This window comes from Dermacentor silvarum, chromosome 10 (assembly GCF_013339745.2).
Source record: "Dermacentor silvarum isolate Dsil-2018 chromosome 10, BIME_Dsil_1.4, whole genome shotgun sequence".
Classification (NCBI taxonomy): Eukaryota; Metazoa; Arthropoda; class Arachnida; order Ixodida; family Ixodidae; genus Dermacentor; species Dermacentor silvarum.
Genome location: NC_051163.1, coordinates 45,809,505 through 45,827,971, shown reverse-complemented (window position 1 = coordinate 45,827,971; position 18,467 = coordinate 45,809,505). Strand labels below are relative to the sequence as shown.

Here is an 18,467-nt window from a genome sequence, read left to right as displayed (position 1 = left end):
TTATGAGCTGCTCGCAGTAGCGGCCGCCTCAGCCGAGATAGGATGTCCGCTTCTTGAATTTGAGTAAACCGTGGCTAAGCCAGAGAAAGGCGCGCAATTTTAATGCCTCACAAGATTGCTCCAGGAGCATTTGGCTTCAGAAGAAGTGTCCACAAATGTAAACACTGGTAGCGAAGAGGCGAAGAGGCTAACCCGTTTCTTTTACCAAAATTAGTTCGTGCCAACGTTTAATAGACGTAAGTTTCAAACGGCACGCTTAAGGGTTCCTAATAGCAGGCTACAGATCCCATTTCATGGCTTCTGTAACTGAAGGGTTTCTGCAACGAGTACATGCAAGTTATGCTGTGTCTAACACAGAAGCTTACCCTGCTTTTGAGAAGAGGAACTGAGCAGTCGTTCCCTACATCCTGCAGGTATCTCACAAATTAAAAACACTAGCTGCACCAGGTAATGTACAAGTTTTTTTTTCAGCACCCTGCAAAGTCAACAGTTCGGGTAAAAATAAAAGATTCCTTCACAATGTGTAGTGTGGATGTCGAAAAACGTGCTGACAAAAAATCGTTCAGTGCGAAACATTGCCATCTATCGCATTCCGTTGTCTTGTAATCGGTTTTGCATCATGCAAACTGAACTTTGTCCAAACGAACGGTTAAGAGAGCATGGCGACAAGGCTAAGAAAACGCCACCTGATGAGTTTCGTGTGATACTTTGCAAGAGATGTGGGTGCGAACTGCGAACCCCTCTTGAACAAAACAGCAGGAGGAGGAGAAAAGAGAGAAGGCAGGGAGGATAACCAGGAATGCGTCTGGTTGGCTACCCTGTTCTGGGGGATGGGAAAGAGGTAATAGAAAGGTGAGATAGAGGGAGGAGGAGGGGGGGGGGAGGAAGGACACGGTGAGCCCGCGCACGAACGCGGAGGGCCTGAGCAGTTCAGAGGCGTTCACATAGGGCAGTCGCCCTCAAGAAAGGCAACCGTGCCTTCACAGCTTTATGGGCCGACGAGCGATGGGGACGGTGTTCAAGTAGCACCTGCACGGACAACGGCCGATCTTCAAGTCGTCGCAGTGCGTTCGATAATGTTTGTCTCTCCGACTGAAATCGATCGCAGTGACAAATGTTCGATGTTCTCTCTTCGCTGCCGCAGACGTCGCAGGTAGCACTCCAAACCACAGCCGGTGTAGAAGCGATGCCTTACGTCGCTGAATTCCAGGTGGAGGTTGGAGTTGGAGCGAAGGGTTCAGTTCGTGTAGCCTGGTGCGCCTTATATTTGGGGTGTTCCACTCATTTAAAGATAGCTTGCGTGCCAGGTGATGAAGCTGCCTTGCATCGTCTGTCCTGGAAAGAACAATGGGAACGCTTTGTTCTTCTTGATGTAACTCTCGGGCAGCTTTGTCTGCGAGATCATTTCCACTGGAAATGATCATTTCCATGGTCAGGGAGCCACTGGAAAATAATTTCGTTGCCTTTCTGTTTGACGTCGTGGTGCAGTTTGACAATTTCGTACGTTAGCTGTCCGTGAGCACCGCGTCGGAGAACTGCCTGCATACTGTGTAAAGTCGGCCTCGAGTCTGAAAACGCGCACGATGTACCCGGACGCTCTGCGTCAATAAATTGAAGTGCACTGCGCAGAGCCGTGAGCGCTGCAGCCGTGGACGTCGGGACATGTGACGTCTTCAATCGCATTGTTACTCCTCTCGTCGGTATAAACACAGCACCGCCAGAACTGGAGTGGTTACCACTACTGTAAACTAATGAATTAGAGCAGTTTCACAGGCCGTGTTCGAAATGTAACAGGTTAGACGGCCACTAAAGTTTTGGTCGAAGGCCAATCTGAAATCTAATGCCTGCTCTTGTGTGAGTGAGAACCCCACACGGGCGGAAGGATTGCTCGCAATATTTTGTACATGCGCTGTCGAAGCGCTTATGAATAAAAAGCAACTTGACATTAGTTGAACACAATTACCGAAATAACACGCACTCTTGTGCATCTACTGTTATTTGAGACAGACTTATGAGACTGTGTTTATTCGTCAGATCAAAAAGCTCACAACCCGACAGAACCTTCTGTGCCTTTGCTGCTGCTGACCTTTAAAAAGATATGCTGCCGAATGGCCAAAAGGGCAAATTTTGCGCACTTTTGTTGAAGATGAGCTAGGAAAACTGGACGCTATTTGCCACGATACCTCCAGTCGTAGTTTTATTTTTCGAGACTGCGCAAATCTGCCAAAAAGTTTGAGAATTAAAAAGGAAATGTTTAACAACGCCTAGAAAGACCGTCGTATAAATTGACTGATCTCGATAGTCGCGGTAACGAAAGAGTTAATAATTCTGACTGAAGAGAATTAAATTTCATGCACCTGCCAAGATGGTTTTGTCTTTTCTGAGTGTTTTTTTTGGAGTTCTCTCTGGTTTATATTCTTTTCATTGTAATGTAGTTTCTGTGATCTGTGGCATCGTTTATTGAAGGTACTTTTGGTCCGGTTCTGTGAAGGCAATAAACACGTGTGCAACGCGCCTTCTTTTCTCCTCGTGTTTCCCTCCGGTAAAATAAGTCTAGTCAAGATGTACCAACATGCCCACATCGCCATCCTTATCCATACCGTCATTTCACCTGGTCACTTTTGTTTACATTAACGACTCAATTCATGACTTCTCAAGTCTCTATTCTTCTAATGTGGCGTAGGCCTTGAAGTAAACAACAATAAGAACGATAGAATATTCCGCAATTTCGCGCAACAGCTGTTAACGGTGTGCAAGGCGGACAACAGTGGCATTGATCTCGTCGCTTTCGCCGTTTCAGAGATTTCAATGCGCTGGCTATTAAAACAATATTGGGAGATTTACAGATAGAGGGATAAGAAGTTTAATAATAATTGAAAAGGCCAGGCCAGGTCCAAGCTCGGCGTAGTCCTAACTCTACAGCAAGCGTTGAGAGAAGAAAACGAGTGACAGAAAAATACACTCGCGTGCGCGATACGTTCTAGCGTTATCTCGTACTCGGTGCCAGGACACCACTGAGTTACCCCTGTGGTTACGCTCATTTACACATAACATCAACCAGGAAAAATGAAAAACAATTTTGCAGACAGCAATGTTGTCGTCGACTGTGACATTTGTTGTTTGTTTGTACGTTGTTGCAGGGGCCGATAAATCGCGACGATCGATGTCTGTTTCCATATGTTCTTGCTTTTCATCAGTGGCTCTGACACTGCTGCCTTGACGGTACAACTAGGAATGATGGCACAACGATAGGTATATACAGAAAGTAAGCAGTACGTTTCAAATGCGGGCCAAGATCTTTTTTGCGATACGTACAGAGGTGACCTAATGGTTGGTTCGTTGGTTACGGTTTTTATTGCAGTTCGTGTTAACTTGCGGCCTGGGCAAGGCATTTCTCCGCTTGTTCGTCTCGTTCGCTGTTGAGCGATCTCTCCCGTGCACGTGTCATTCTTCAAGTGCTCGTTGGTCTAGTTTACAGTGCATACATTATTACGCATCGATTTTCAAGTACAACGCTGGCGAGAAATCGAACAGCCACTCGACGTGGCCGCATGGGTTTATCGCGAGCAAGTCTTGCAAAAGTGGCGGCATCTTAAGTAACAACAAAATGAAGAACACCGCATGGCGTCCGGTACGCAGATATCACGCGCACGTATAGCCATCGGAACCGCCTTTATCACCGCCGTCGAGCAACATCCGTACCTCCGGATGAAGAGGCCAGCAACAGGCACGTCGCCTTCCCTTGTTCAGTGTGGCAAACGGCCCCAAACCAAGCCGCCGCCATGCCGGACCCGGGAGCATGGGCGGTGCATACCCTGAGCGGGCACCCCGTCGTCGTCGGAGCAAACTGGCGACCGATGCACTTTACAAAGGAATTGCCGCTGCCGCGAGTCTGTGGCCTCTGCTGCATGGTTCCCGACAGGACGGTGCTTCTTCCCTGCTCGTACTTCTTGTGCGATACCTGCAACGGCGCCAGAGACCAAGATGGCCGCTACGTGTGTCCCTTGGACCTGGAACCATTCGATGAGGGCGAGTGCGTGTGGACTGACTTTCCTTCCACGAGAGCGAGTAGCCTCAACGTGAGCGAATATGAGTTTGATTCTGCTCGTGATACTGACAGGGACTTGTCGTTAAGACAGTGAAGTACAAATAGCGGCAACATTGCGGAAGGTACGCAAGTATTGCGTTTGGAAATCCTGAATCGGCGCGTCCGCATGCTGGTCATATCAGCGCCCTGAAATTTTAGCAATGGAATTCACAGGGTTTTTACGAACTTCCGTTTGCCTTCTAAAACATTCCTGCGCTTCTTGGAGCACAATCAGTCGGATTTTTTGAAATATCACGCCAGCGCCAGTCTTTGTCACGGTAAGAGCCTTAAAATGGCGAGACTATGGATAGTACGCGCAAGCGCACATTGGCTAATGAACCCTCGAGTGCCAGTACCGCCTGCTACGCCACGAGGACTTATGCCCTTTGGCAGATTTTTTTAAAAGACGATAGTCTTTCTTGGGGAACTTAAACGCTGAAAATTTGGTCTGTCTGTCTGTCTGTCACCCGATTCAGCCACCCGGCCAAAGTTGGACCACTTTCTTACCGCCCACACTACTTAAACTGGTACGGCTGTTCATACTTGTGAACGTTATCGATCACAAAGTAAATATTACGCATATCTGAGGCGCAACATCACTAGGTAAGTATTAGGAGGTGTGTTCCTTTAATAGAAAATACATAGATACGTAACTCTAAGACCCTAGTTTCTTAAGCTGCGCTGAAAATGCCATGCTATGCGCGCCGACGAACGACGTTCCCCGACTGCGCGCCGACGAGCGCCCTCTGCCATGGAGGAAGGAAACCCTCTGCACAAGCTCATCTTTCCCGATGTATTGCCAGATGGCGTCCATGTCTCACGCAGCGCCTCCTCAATTTTATCAATGCCAGCCAGATGCGGCCGATTCAACATAAAGGAAGCGCTGTCTGAGGCAGGGCAAAACATAAATGGCCGCTTGATGAAATAATGCGGTAAAATGAAATCTGTTTAAACAAACCTCCATTGCATTTATCATGCCAGGACGGAAATGGTACGAGAACAGCATCACGGGTGGCCGCGGATCAGACCAGCACTCATGTAGTACGGCCGGCAGAAGACTATCGTCTTTCGACGACATTTGCAGCGAAGCACGCAGATACGCGGCAATTTTTTTTTTCAGATATACTTGCTCGACCCTATACTTAAAGCGGTCTGAAGCCAAATACGTGTACCAGTAACGTGCGGCATCTGCGATCCGCTTTTAATTGTTTTCTCTTATCACTGGAACGGCGCAGACGACTATCACAGAAGGGCGTAGTAGACGATGGTTGCGCTGAAGAGTGCATTGCGCGCGTACTATCGCCTGTATCGCCACTTCTCGCCGTGATACGGCTGTGATGACCATGCGATCGATGGTTGTGCGATAGTTTTTAATATCCGGCTGGTTACACACTGGACTGTACGAAACCTTGTGGCTGCTAGCGAACATTCCTCTGCGAGCGTGTTCACACTAACTGCCTCCTAATCGTATTTCTTGTCCTTAATTTTGGTCATCTTTCGCCCGCCCAACGTGTAGGGCAGCCAACCGGACACGGCCTTTGTGAACGACTGTCTCGAGCCGTTTACGAAGTATAACTGCGCCCACATAAAAAAAAATATTATGGCAGGAAGTAGGCCACATACACGACGAATGAACTTATTCAATGTTTATGCCGTACCGCTTTCGGGCATAACTGTGCTGCATAATCGTTTAAGCAGAATCGCGGGAAGTTTGGTTTTACGATTTTCCCAGCTGTCCAGGAGAAGCGAGTTTTTGAAGACAATGTCATTTTTGCGAAGTTCAAATCGAGTTGGGGTTCGTGAAATATGAATGTCTGACCGCTTCCGTCAAGCAAACTAGATAATTTTAGGATGTATAGTGCACGTGCGGAAATGAAAAATGCGTGAAAATGAAGCTATATGATCTAAAAAGACACTCTAAGTTAGCATAAACTCAATTACGGAGCATTAATAATGCATATTTAGCAATAAATGCCGAAATGAATCCCAGATGGGCTCGTTCAATCTGCGCGCGCCTAAAATAGGAACCGAGTGTGTGGCATTACTCAACGAAAAAATGTGGGTCACTAGAAGATATAGTGCATTCTAAAAATGCTGGCCGATCCCAAAGGTTGTGCACTCTAAATAAAGTATAGTTTAGGTAGATGGCTGTGTGTAATAGTAAGATGGTACCAAAGCAGGCTAACGTGGCGTAGGTGAAGTTTAAGCGACTGAACAGCAGTTGACATCAGGGAAAGAAAGGCAAGGTCTTCTGAGGAAGCCTCTCTTCTCCCCATATAACAAACATGGGAAAACATGAGCAACAGACCACATGGTACACTAATGAGGCCCGCCACACCGTGTGTTTTTAGGTGCGAAGCACTTTAGGGGCCCGGGCTATCGGCGTCGCGTGTGATCTCTCGTGATCACGATCAAAAACTAGCGCTCAAAACAGGGTCACAACAAGTGCAAAATTCTCCTTCACGGTACCATGCCGGTCCCGTGAAGAAGACGCTAAGGAGCGGTACATGTGGTGTTCCCGCGGGAAACTGCTTCGCACTTCCCCAGGATTCACGTTAGTGGAGCTGCATAACCGCTGGACTTGAACTGCACAAGCGCTGGATTTGAGCAGCATCGGAGCGAAATTAGGCGCTGCATTTGAGCAGGATTTCAGATGGATTGGAAGTACATTTTATTTGGGGCGCAGAATGATCTTGAAGTTGTTCTGAGGTAGTAGCGGCAGCCGGCGATGCGGCCGGCTCGTCTCTCAGGGCGAGCTCTTGGCGTTCGCTGCGGACGCGTCGAGCGTCGCTGCCATTGGCGCGGGAAGCGGCGAGTTTTTTTTTTTTTTTTATTGCGATAAACTTCAGCCGGATTTCTGCCGTCGGCGTCGCCGTCGTCGTCGACGTCGCCGTCGCCGTGAGAATCCCTATAGATAACATCTTCGCCGCGTGCCGTATGCCCGAGCGGCAGCGTGCGGGGACGCGCGCTATACGGAGAGCGAACGCACTCAATCTCCCATGCGCAAGCAAGGAAGCGGGAAGCCAGCGCTGGAGGAAGCGGGGTGGGGGAGGGGGGGGGGGGCGCACTTCCACTCTGCCAACAACCGCGCTCGTCGCGCGCTCGCACCGTCTCTTATCTCCACACGGCTCTGACCTTTATGCGCCGTGCATTCGCCGCTCAGTTTCCGTTGAAGCGATAGACCGCACGTACCTTCGACGCTGCGGTGTATCCGCTTGCTGCCAGAGTTTTGACGGTCGTTGTCTGCAGTCATTCAGTGTGATCTATTCATGTTTGTTTGTGCGCGCTCACACCACGCTTGTTCATTCAGTTAGTAATAGTCGGGCCACATTTTCCAACGCACGCTACACATGCAATGCTGCCCGGATCGGCAGTGCAGCGCTACAGGTGTGTCCCTTCGCACGCGCTGCCCACGGGAAGCGCTTCTCATCAACACCACCGTTTCACACGCGCCTTCTCGTGGTCATCGAGTCTCTCTTCATGTCGGTCTACTTACGCCGCAGCACACCTGCTTACTTAATCAGCTCATGTTTACTACAATTCATATTGCTACCAAAGCCGCTCACCGTACTTCGTATGACATTGCTGTGTTGCTATCGCATTCATTGCTTTGCCCTTAGGGCGAAACTGTGACATTTTTTTTTTAATGCGACGCATTTCTTGCCGGCGGCTCTGTCTGTCGCTCTCGCGTCTCACACCCCCACAGCGCACGCGCGTCCCCTCCCCCTCTCTCTCCTCTCCTACGCTCCGCCCTTTCTCTCCTCTAGGAGTCCGGAGCGGCGCGCACGACAGGTGGTACGACAGATGCATACTCCACTGGTGGCGCCACGGTAGTTCCGCGGTATGAAAATGACGGAGAGCGCGCGCGCCTCATATTATATCCTGTGCAGCGCCGCGATGAGCGCTCGGGCCGCTGCCGCGAAACCATCTCCCGCTCAAGCTAACCATCTCCCCGCTGCTTCGCATCCACGGGAGATGGAGTAACTTTTTAGGGGCGAAGCTCCTTAGGGTGTGGGTCTGTCCCTCCTCTCTAGTTTGTCGTAGTAGTAGTAGTAGTAGTCGTCGTAGTAGTAGGTAGCCACGTCTACTTTTATTAAAAAAAATTCCGAAAGTTGTGTTCGTAGCCCGGAATCTAACCAGGGACCCCTCGCTTCGGAACGCGCGGCGCTAGCCACTACGCCACGAAGCGCACATGGACACACGCACCACGATGACAATAAATACCCAACATTAATAACGAAAGACTGCGTGTTTCTAACGCGTTTGTGCTAGCGCGTTACGGCCCGTGTAAGAAGCTGGTGTAAGACGCTGTGGCCTCTCCGCTTTACCCCCGTATTCATAAACGCTCCTCGACTTGAACTTGACTTGCCACCGCCTTGGGCAGCGCGTTCGAAACGCGTTGAAGGCGGTCATGTGATGGCGTCGGCAAACGCGGTGCACGTTCCGACATGTGTAAACGGCTGCGTAAGACGCTGTGGCCTCTCCCCCTTACTAGAGAGTACTGCACGTTTCTAACGCGTATGTGCTAGCGTCCCCTTAGGCGGGAGATGGTGCAATTATAATGAAGGGCGCTGTTATAAAATAGGAATGACGTCACATATGGCGCGTGTCATTGGTGGAAGTCAATCGTTCGATTTAGTGCGGCGACGTACGCTAGGGGAGCGTTGTAATAAAACCCGCTCGCGGTTGGCGCGCTTTCACTTTCGCTCGGAGTCACCGGATGGAGGCAGAGTTACCGCACTCCCTTCATTTCACGGACCATAAAGCCGTCATAATGAAGGGACAACGCAAGCCATCCATCGTCTAAGAACAAATTAAAGGTGATTTGGTATATATACACACAGTGTTTCTCACGTCTTTACATGATGATCGACTGGGCGAATTACACGGAGGATTCACGGTTTACCGATGATTCCCTCCGGAGCTTCGCCCACTCATCATCATTCGCGCCGTGGATATGCTGTGATTTTTTTTATGGACCACAGGTGACTCACCTTTCAGGCGACGCTTTATAGGCTCACAAGTGTCGGCGGTGGTGGTGGTGGTGTCACGCTGAAAAGTGGGCCGATCCTGGTGATTGTGCGGCAAGGGTCGAAGCTCAATGACACATACCAGGGACAAAAAAAGAAAGAGAGAGGCAGAGGAAGATAGAAAGAGAGACAAAATGTGAGAGAGTAAAAGATAGAGAGAGAGAAAGAAAGAAAATAACCACGCAGATCAGATACACACACGACAAGCTTCGCTTACCCCCATTTTTTCGACAGGGGAAGGGCTGGTGATTTTTTTTTAACCAAAATATGACAGTCACATAATTGTAAGGTAAGTCAATTACAAAAAGAGTGTGGAAGCGGAAATACGTTTCCATGCGTGAAATGTCGAATAGAACTGATCCAGTCAACAAATTACTGTAGCGCTTCACATACTGCACTTTCCGCTTCAATTCTTCCAAAAAAAGGGAGGAAAACATCTACTGTCCACGAATGGTGGTGTAAAAATGCCGAGCGCTTTCCTCAAACATGATCACTGATCTTGTAACACCTCAACGACAGCGCGAGGTAGAGTGCTCCTACTTATCAAAAAAAAAAAGACATACGTAATCATGGATGGGCTGCAGCAATAGAACAAAAAGCCTTTACAAGGTCGCCTTACACGTGCGTATGCACACTAGTAGGAAGCAGACGACGTCAGAAGAAATCTGCACTGTGGTCTCCGAGATTCCACCTGAGCGGTTTTCGCTCAAGTGCTAACTCGCAGGCCACCCGCCCGCATTGCTGCGTGGCTATACAGTTGCGCTGCTGAGCTCGAGGTCACAGATTTGATTTCGGTACCGGCGGCAACATTTTAACGAGGGCCAAACTATATAAAAAGAGAAATAACGAAGAGATATTGTGCCTTTAGACTTATGTGCGTGCGTTTTATAAAATTCCTGGCTGACAAAATTCAGCCGTACTCCGTCATTACGGTGTGCCTTACAATCGGATCGTGTTTCTGGCACGTGAACGCAGGCATTATTTCTAATTTTGTATCTCAGTGGCCATGTCCAAAGTGACCTGGTTCTACCGGAATGCGCAAGATGGAGACGGCTTCATCTCGAACTGCTCAGACGTCAAGAGAAACAGGAAGCGTTTGGAGGTGCGGTACACAAAAAAGCGTCAAACAAATGGTGCTTCCGGTGTAACATTACAATATAGACCCAGATGTTTCAATAACGATAAACAGAATGTATAGGAAGGCAAAATTTTCGACTGTTTTAACTGTAGTAAAGATCTATTACTTTAAGAAGGTTAGGCGACTACTGGTCTCCTGCCTTTTAAGATGGGATGCCATTGGAAATCATCACCAGCGGCAACCACTGAAAATATTAGATCGCTTGTGAATACGGTAGCTCCTTCACCAACTAAAATAGTAACGTCTAGATGGCACTGATTCCTTACGCATATCTACGCTGCGTGTGTAAGCCATAACGCATTTTATTGCGCAATTATACGGACACTCCAAGCACATTTCTGCCGTCGCCGTGAGGTTGCGTATAAAGTCCAACGACGATAAAATCATTGCCGCGCGCGAACGCTATGTGTGCGAGTGAAAGCGTACGAGGGTGAGCCGGCAATCGCGGCTCAATGTAGCGCACACGAGGAAGGCAGGCCGGAAGCGCGCGAGACGACGGAGAGGGAGGGCGGGGCGGGGGAGTGTTGAGTTCTGCTTCGTCGGCTGTTGCTGACAGCGTGGCCGCGCGGGCGCCGTATCTTGAAAGCGATCTGCGATGTAGGCTAAGTGCGCGCCCGCGCGGGCCTTATCTTCAAAGCGATTTGCGATGGGGACAAAGTGTATGCTCTGATTGAGGTAGCTTCGTATACGCTGTGCTTTCGACGTTTAGTTCGCGTTGAAGCGCGATAAGAGACAGCCGGAAGGTCAATTTACCCGCTGCTGCTGGCGCGCTTTCTCACTCCGGTGTTTTCACAGCGAGTTTCCGCTGTCATCAAGCGAAATACGTTTATGTTTACTTGTGCGCGCGTGACACCGTGCTTGTCTATTTTGTTAGTAGGCGAGTGTTTATAACCTTATACGGCCCAATATACTACTGTCCTTGCTTAGTATAGCTAATTTGCTATCGCAATCGATGCTTCGCATTTAGGGCGAAACTGCGACTTTTTTTTTTCTTTTTTTAATTTGCAGGCCCATTGCTGGAATGAATGCGACGGCTGCAAGTTCGTAGGCACCATCGAAGCTGTACTGCTGCACTACGAGAAAAAATGCGACTTGCATGCTCTCGATTGCCCACGGTGTGAACAAAGGATACGGCGCACAGAGCTTGCAGCGCACTATGTGGCCGGATGCTCCCGCCGTGATCCGTCTTCGAGCCGGGGTAACCGGGGTAACCACACAATCCCCACAGGCCCAACACGAAAACTCGAGGTACATCTCAACGGGGGCCTCATACCAGAGAAGTCATTGCTCAGCGTGCTGGGCATGTGTCTGCAGTCTAACTCTTAGCAGCGTGCTACCCACACCCTTACACTCCTCAAAACCAGGGTCAAGGAGATATCACGCATGACATCCCGTGTGACATCAAAGAATAGAGGCATGAAGGAAGGGGACACCCTCCGACTGAACAAAATCCTGGTGGTGAGCAGGATCACATACAGCCTGCCCTACTACCATCTCACAATATCCGAGACGAAACAGGCCGACACGCTCTTGAGGATGGCTTTCAAGACGGCTCTCCGCCTACATCGACTGAGGAATTATTGGCGCTGGGTGTAACACAACACCCTCAGCGAACTCAAAGAAACCCTTCACGTCTCACAACAACGGAGACTTGCGCGGACTCATACGGGCAGGCAGGTCCTACAAGCCTTGGGCTTCAAAGCCACAACACTACAAACCCAAGAAACCTGCACAATACCTCGTCACGTCCAGGACAGGTATCAAATTGCCCCAATACCATGCAACATCGACCCTAACCTACACTCCGGAAGGAGGAAAGCGAGGGCACAGTACATAGAGAATACATTCAGGTTCCATACCACGGCCCGTTTTACGGACGCCGCTATGCACGGAACGAAGAATAAGGGCGCAGTAGCAGTGGTCTGCGACCGCCGAAGCCACGTCACCTCCAGTGCATCGACCCACCCCTGCTCGATCACGGAAGCCGAAGAGCTGGCCATCGCGTTAGCCATACGCGAAGGCCAACACGCAAACAAACCACTGATGATCCTCGTGGATTCCCAGTAGGCCTGCCGCAACTTCCTACAGGGAAGAATAGCAAGACCTGCGGCACAAGTACTAGCCCAAATACCCAAGGAGGACACTGACGGCAACACCACCCAAACCATCATCTGGATACCGGGCCACGCTGCCATCACGGGTAACCTGTATGCCGACAGAGCAGCTCCAGAATTTGTACATAACCGAGCACTCATCACGCCGACTGCAGATGACCCTGACCCAGTTGACCCCGAGTATTCAGCAATTCTGAACTACCACTGAGGGAGTCGCTTGCGATATCTCCCACCCCATCGAAAATTAAATACGGAGCATGCCGCTGCCTGGCGTAGGCTCCACACAGGCATTTACACGAACCTACACATATTAGTAATCATCGCATGCACCCCACAACCTTCAGGGACGAGTTCCCATGGCGCTGGGACACACCAACCTTATACCACATTACGCGGGAGTGCACGCTACACAACATAGAACACCACGACACGAACACCACGAGGGAGCAATGGGAGGCACTGGTGTCCAGCTCGGCCCTCGACGACCAGCTCAAGCTGATCCAGAGAGCAGAGAAGCAGGAAAGAGCCAGCGGAGCCTTGGACTAGGGGCCCAGACCATTAGCGATGCCCCTTCTGGGCAAGACAAAACTCTATCATTCTAATAAAGTTTATCTATCTATCTATGCATCAAAATGAGCCGGTTGTTGCAGGGGCGTCGTTCGTCGTTATCGACGCGCCACTCCTGCGGTCGTGTCATCAGAGGACGTTATCTGCTGTCACGCGATTGCTAACAAACGCCACCTGAGCGTGAATTCTCGGCGCCCGCATGGGCATTGCCTCTCCATCGATACGATGCCTGACCACGGACGGCGAGCTCTGCACCGTGTGTGCGACTCGGTCAGCGGCGTTAACTGGCGTCCGACGCGGTTCCTCGACGAGCTGGTGCTGGCTCGTTACGCCTGCTGTGTCTGCCACGTGATTCCAACCACGACGATCGTGTTGCCCTGTTGCCACGCCCTGTGCGAGCAGTGCCAGGCAGGCTGTGTCGTCGAAGATGTCGGAAGCGTATGTCCCCTGGACGGAGAGCCGTTCACCGGAGACGAGTGCGACACGTGTCAACTGCCCTCCAAGAAAAAGCACAGCATGAAGGTCAGTACGCGACATCTGTCACCCGTTTAACAAGTAGGGGAAACATGATGCCCAGGTTGTTAACATACTGCGTTACTTCTCGCTTTCGTTATCTCAGTCTTATGTCCTGCGTTTTGAGTGGCGTGTTGCTTTAAGGTATGATGTCCGTGAACAACTGCAACAAGAAACTGGTGAAAAAGTTAACCCAAAACGTTCTTATTCAGTAGCAGCTGTGACACATGGGAACTTCGGCCACAGAGAGGACCTGCTATCCCAAAATAATTGCTAGAAAAAATACTCGATAAGCTACTAAAATTCTTCCGCACTAATTACAAAAGCGCCAATGCGCGATGTAAGTCGCGAACAAAGAATAATGATTGATGTAGCTGCTTTTTTTCTCTATCTTGTCCCTATGTGATTTCCTCTCGCGACTAGAATACGCTTTCTGTTCCGAGATGCGGCATTTACATTTTCTATATTTAAAGCATTTGCTTTTTTTTTTGTTTTGAAATCGAAGTTTATCGTTCCACTAACCTTCCCGAACGCTGTCGGCAGCCTGTTTTTGAACTGAAGAAAGCTGGAAAGCTGCTAGGATCTCTTCTACTATATGCAACGAATCAGCTTTGGTTCTGTTTTTTTCATGCCGCTTGATCAAGGAGGCAGCGGGAGCCAAGTTCGGCCGATGTAACGCTTTTCGTGTAAATATTTACCTCTATTTATTGCCCTTTATTTGTGGCTTCGAAATCGGCGTCGAGTGCACCGGTGACGGCGAATGTCGCATATCTTGTGTCAGCAGGTAGCACTGTCAAAACAATAGTACACAGTACTTGAGGGTTGTGCTAAATTGGGCACGTTGGAAGGAATCGAGCACGAAAGACGAAACATGAAGTACACACGACATACACAGAGCTGTATCTGTCGTTTATTCTTTTATGTCCAGTTTTCTTGAGCTTTTCGAATCCCTTCAACAATGCCTTGATACAGGTGAGTAGGTTCATTTTGAGTCTTCGTAAACAGCGCTGCGGACAAGGACGAAACGAGAACAAACGGAGGGCGCGTGCTGCAATACTAACCAGCGTTTATTTCAAACGGCCAGCTATTTTTACACACTGTGCATTAGGCACATAAGGTAAACATCATCAGCATCTTAAAGATTTCGTGGTTAAATCGACTGACGTTTTAACAGGTACGTGGAAAAAAACTGACATCTCTTTTTCATGCGGTGCCAAAGATGGCTCGCTGGCAGTTTTATTACATACTTTTAAGCGAAGCTTCTTATACTTCAGATTTCGATGGACTTCACGTACGCAAAAAATATCATCATCAGCATTGGCTCGAGCGTCGTCGTCGTCTTCTTCCGCAGCTGGCTCGTTGCGCCCCTCGGTTGGCGCTCGTGCTCGGCGCGCTCTCATGCCACTGCTCCCGCGTTCGTCGTCGTCTGCTTCCACAACTGGCTGCGTTGCCGCTAATCATTCCAGCGTAGAATTTCACCTCTCTTCTGTCGTCGTAATGGAGAGGCCGCGTTTACGGGGGTATGAGCCATTCATTGCCTAAGGGGGTATGAGGCATTCATTGTCTTACGAAAGGCACATATTTAATTTTGAAGCAATTTTATAGATATCGACCCTAAATGAACCTGCTCGGGAAAGGGCTCGTCGTCTACGTGCCGATTCTAGAGTGAGAGCTTCCGACCCTCATGCGAAACGTCAGCTAAGAGCCGTGGACCCCGAGTTGCGGGAGCACGATGTTCAGGCGGAACATCAGCGTGTTCTTGCCCTCCAGGAACCCGACAACGGTGGTGCGTGCTACGGCAACGCTAGCGCTAACCTTCCCGGTGCGACGGCCAGGTTTCAACGCGAGTTTCTCAACCGGAACTTTGTAGCCAGCTGCAGTGCGTGTGACCGGTTGTGGTTCGAGCACAATGTGGTACTTGTCAGTGCAATTCGTTCGGAGGAACACCCGAGAATCGTACGACAAGCTTCGCTTACCGCCATTTCCTCGACAGGGGAGGGACTACTGGTATTTTATACGTTGTGTCTGGGGCAAAAAAAAACACAATAATGAACAGCTAAAAGGATACGGTAGTCACCTAACTGAACGTTGCAAAAAGTGTGCTGGTATACCAACGCTTTCCAACAAAATTGTTTTAAGCAACAAAAAAACTAAGACAGAACGTGGAATAGCTGAAACGTTTCATATGAGAAAAGAAAGTGATAAGTGTGTCATCTGTCCGTCGGTAATGGCAGGTTGTTGAAAACTTCGATACGGTAGAAATTTTCAGCTTGTTGGTACATAATTTTAGTATAGATTAGCGCAGGGTAAACATCGACGTAAGAAGGACAGAGTACAACACAGGACGCTGTGTTGTCCAGTACACATTTTATGTCGGAGTTTACCCAGCACAATTCAATGCAAAGTTCTTTAGGTAAACGGCCTGAACACATCTGAGGTATTTCCTGGGTGTTTCCGACAAAGGAAAAAGCCGGTTATTATGCGGGCACACAAGAAAACGTCTTTGGCACACTAAGAAAAAAAAATATCTGCACTAACAAAGTTTCACACAGCAAATTTAAAATACAAAACTGTCAAGAGAGAAAAGTCTTCAGCACTTAACAGGCATGGTAAAATAAGGACAATAACCAGCAACATATAAAGAGTTCACCGATTATCTGTGCAAGCCGTTCAATGATCCACCACATACACTTGAGCTGTTCCATGGCGTCAATCCGCTACTGGTTTTTGCTGCCTCTTGTATGCTGTTCAGCTTCAGCCTCAGCCGCCATTATGGAAGTGCTGGGTTGCCATGACCTGACTTCATGGCAGCGTAGATGCTCTGGAGTACGAGTCCAGTGGGTGTGGAAGCGAGCCGGTCCGCACCCCTGATGATGACAGAAAGATTGTATCAGTGTAAATTTATCTCTACAATTCTACTTGATGACTACACGATGATGCGTGCCGTTGGAAATCGCGGAAACTGCTTTGTCCCACCTCTATGTAGAATAAGTGGATGGGTGATGCATAGAAGTTAGCCGCTGTCTTCGTCAGGACCTTGTGTTCAATAAAGAAGCAATCCCACTACTGCACTTATGTGTTCGGTTGATGTTCTTTGTTGATGTTCCCAACAAATATTTCACGGAGGCGCTTATTCTGCTCTACTTTACACGTATACAGTCTGTTAATCTGTGCTTGCGTGTTTAGATGAGCGTGTAGACATAAGAGTACATCATCTTATACTAAAAAATGTAATGCTGTAGTTCGGCTGTAATGCACACGCTCAAAGCTCGATGTCTGGGCGCATGATAAGAGGCAAACATGGAGCTTCTTTATTTTTTGGAAATCTAGGTCTATAAATGTTTATTCCTCTTTCCAGTGTTGGCAGCGTCGATATCGTATAGTTCCAATGCGTACGTAGCTATGTCAGTTCATAAACTTAACGACTCGTGCTTCTCACAATTCGTCATTCATGCTTAACTTATATATATATATATATATATATATATATATATATATATATATATATATATGACATGACTATCATTCTTAATTTTACAAGCAATGTGCACGAGCTACCCGTCAACCATTCTTCTGAGAAGCTAGCTAACAGCAGTACGTCCCGCCTGTTTCCATTTTCTTTTCCATTGAAGGCTCACTGCTGGAACGAAGCCCATGGCTGCGATTTTGTTGGCCCCCTGGAGGCCCTTCTGCGACACTTCGAGGCAGAGTGCACCTTCCGCTCGTTTCCGTGTGAACGATGCGGCCAGGAAGTCCCGAACACCAAGCTTGCGGCCCACTACATCGGCGGTTGCAGATAGCCATCGTCATCAGCGGCACAGGCCAAGTCATCGCGAGAAGGTGGCGTCCTCGTCACCGCCGGTGACGTCACTGCATCGGGGCGGGAAATCGGAAAGCCAGTGACATACACTTGCGAGGACGAGGTGACGGTGCTTCAGAGTCAGGTGAATGAACTCGCGGAAGCGGCCAGAATGCAAAGCGCCACGATCGCATCTAGTCTCGAGGCACTGAATGCCAACGTGGCACTCGCCACCGAAAAATTATCTGAGATGGTCGGCAAGCCCTCGCAGATGCAACAGCGCCTGCTCGCTTGGAAAGCAGGAGAAAGTTGTCCGGCACGAGAAGGTGGGGCGACTGCCACAGCTAGTTCTTCTGACGGAAGTACGCGAAGTCGGCAGAGGACGGACACCCTTCGAAATTTGGAATATTTGGCTGCTGAGTCGCTCAGGTGTCTTCAAAGCTTGCTGCAAGTCACAAAGAAAGATCACGACATCCCGATGGTTCAATTGGTCCTGCTTCCGCCCAAAATGGATGAGCCGATGGAAGGGTGTGTAAAATTGTGCTCGTCAAATCGTGTAAAAGTGAACGAAGTAGTTTATCATGCACTTGTACCATGCAATTTCCGGAATTCTGAGTTTTCCACCGCCGTGCCTCGGTTGCATCGGCGAGGCGCGTGGTTTAGTGTGGCTGTCCACCTAAAGATATACACCACAGAGGGACGCAAAGATCTAATCAAAATCACTTGGGGTGGCAAGCAAGAGAATAACGGCAAACTTCCGGAAGTCGTTAGAGTATCACACTTACGCCGAGAGGTTTCTGTTGATTTAAGACAGGGCTCCAATTACAAGTGGCAGCAAATATATTATTTGGAAAATTGGCGGTGCGAAGACGCATGCGGGCGCCACATATTTGAAATCGCCATACGCGACTGACTGGCGGCGCCCGACTCAGTCCACCACGAATCGACTCTCCTTTGATGGGCTTGCAAGCCGCACAATCAAGACACCATGGCTGCAGCTTTCGTCATAATGAAAGCGCTTGACTGGCACATTTTGCTTGAGAAAGCGTTTACCATGTGTTCGAAAAAGCGTGATTTCATTTCCCTAAATACGGTGAGAGCTTTCGCCGCGTGTTCGAATCCTTGAGAGAAAATAAATGTTGAATTTGTTCACTGAATTTTGTTCGCTGTGAGTGGAGTGACTAACCATATTCTACCTAGTCGCTGGTGCAAAAAGTCA

The 18,467-nt window shown here is 49.0% G+C and overlaps 1 protein-coding gene across 1 annotated transcript in view; it reads left to right on the top strand.

The window, feature by feature from the left end:
* Positions 1-18,467, top strand: part of LOC119431501 (TNF receptor-associated factor 6) — a 76,785-nt gene that overhangs the window by 15,596 nt on the left and 42,722 nt on the right. The window contains exon 2 of the mRNA XM_049657747.1: positions 17,082-17,393. Coding sequence (XP_049513704.1) covers positions 17,082-17,249 — 168 coding nt within the window. The 3' untranslated portion in view covers positions 17,250-17,393. The remainder of the gene's footprint in view (positions 1-17,081; positions 17,394-18,467) is intronic.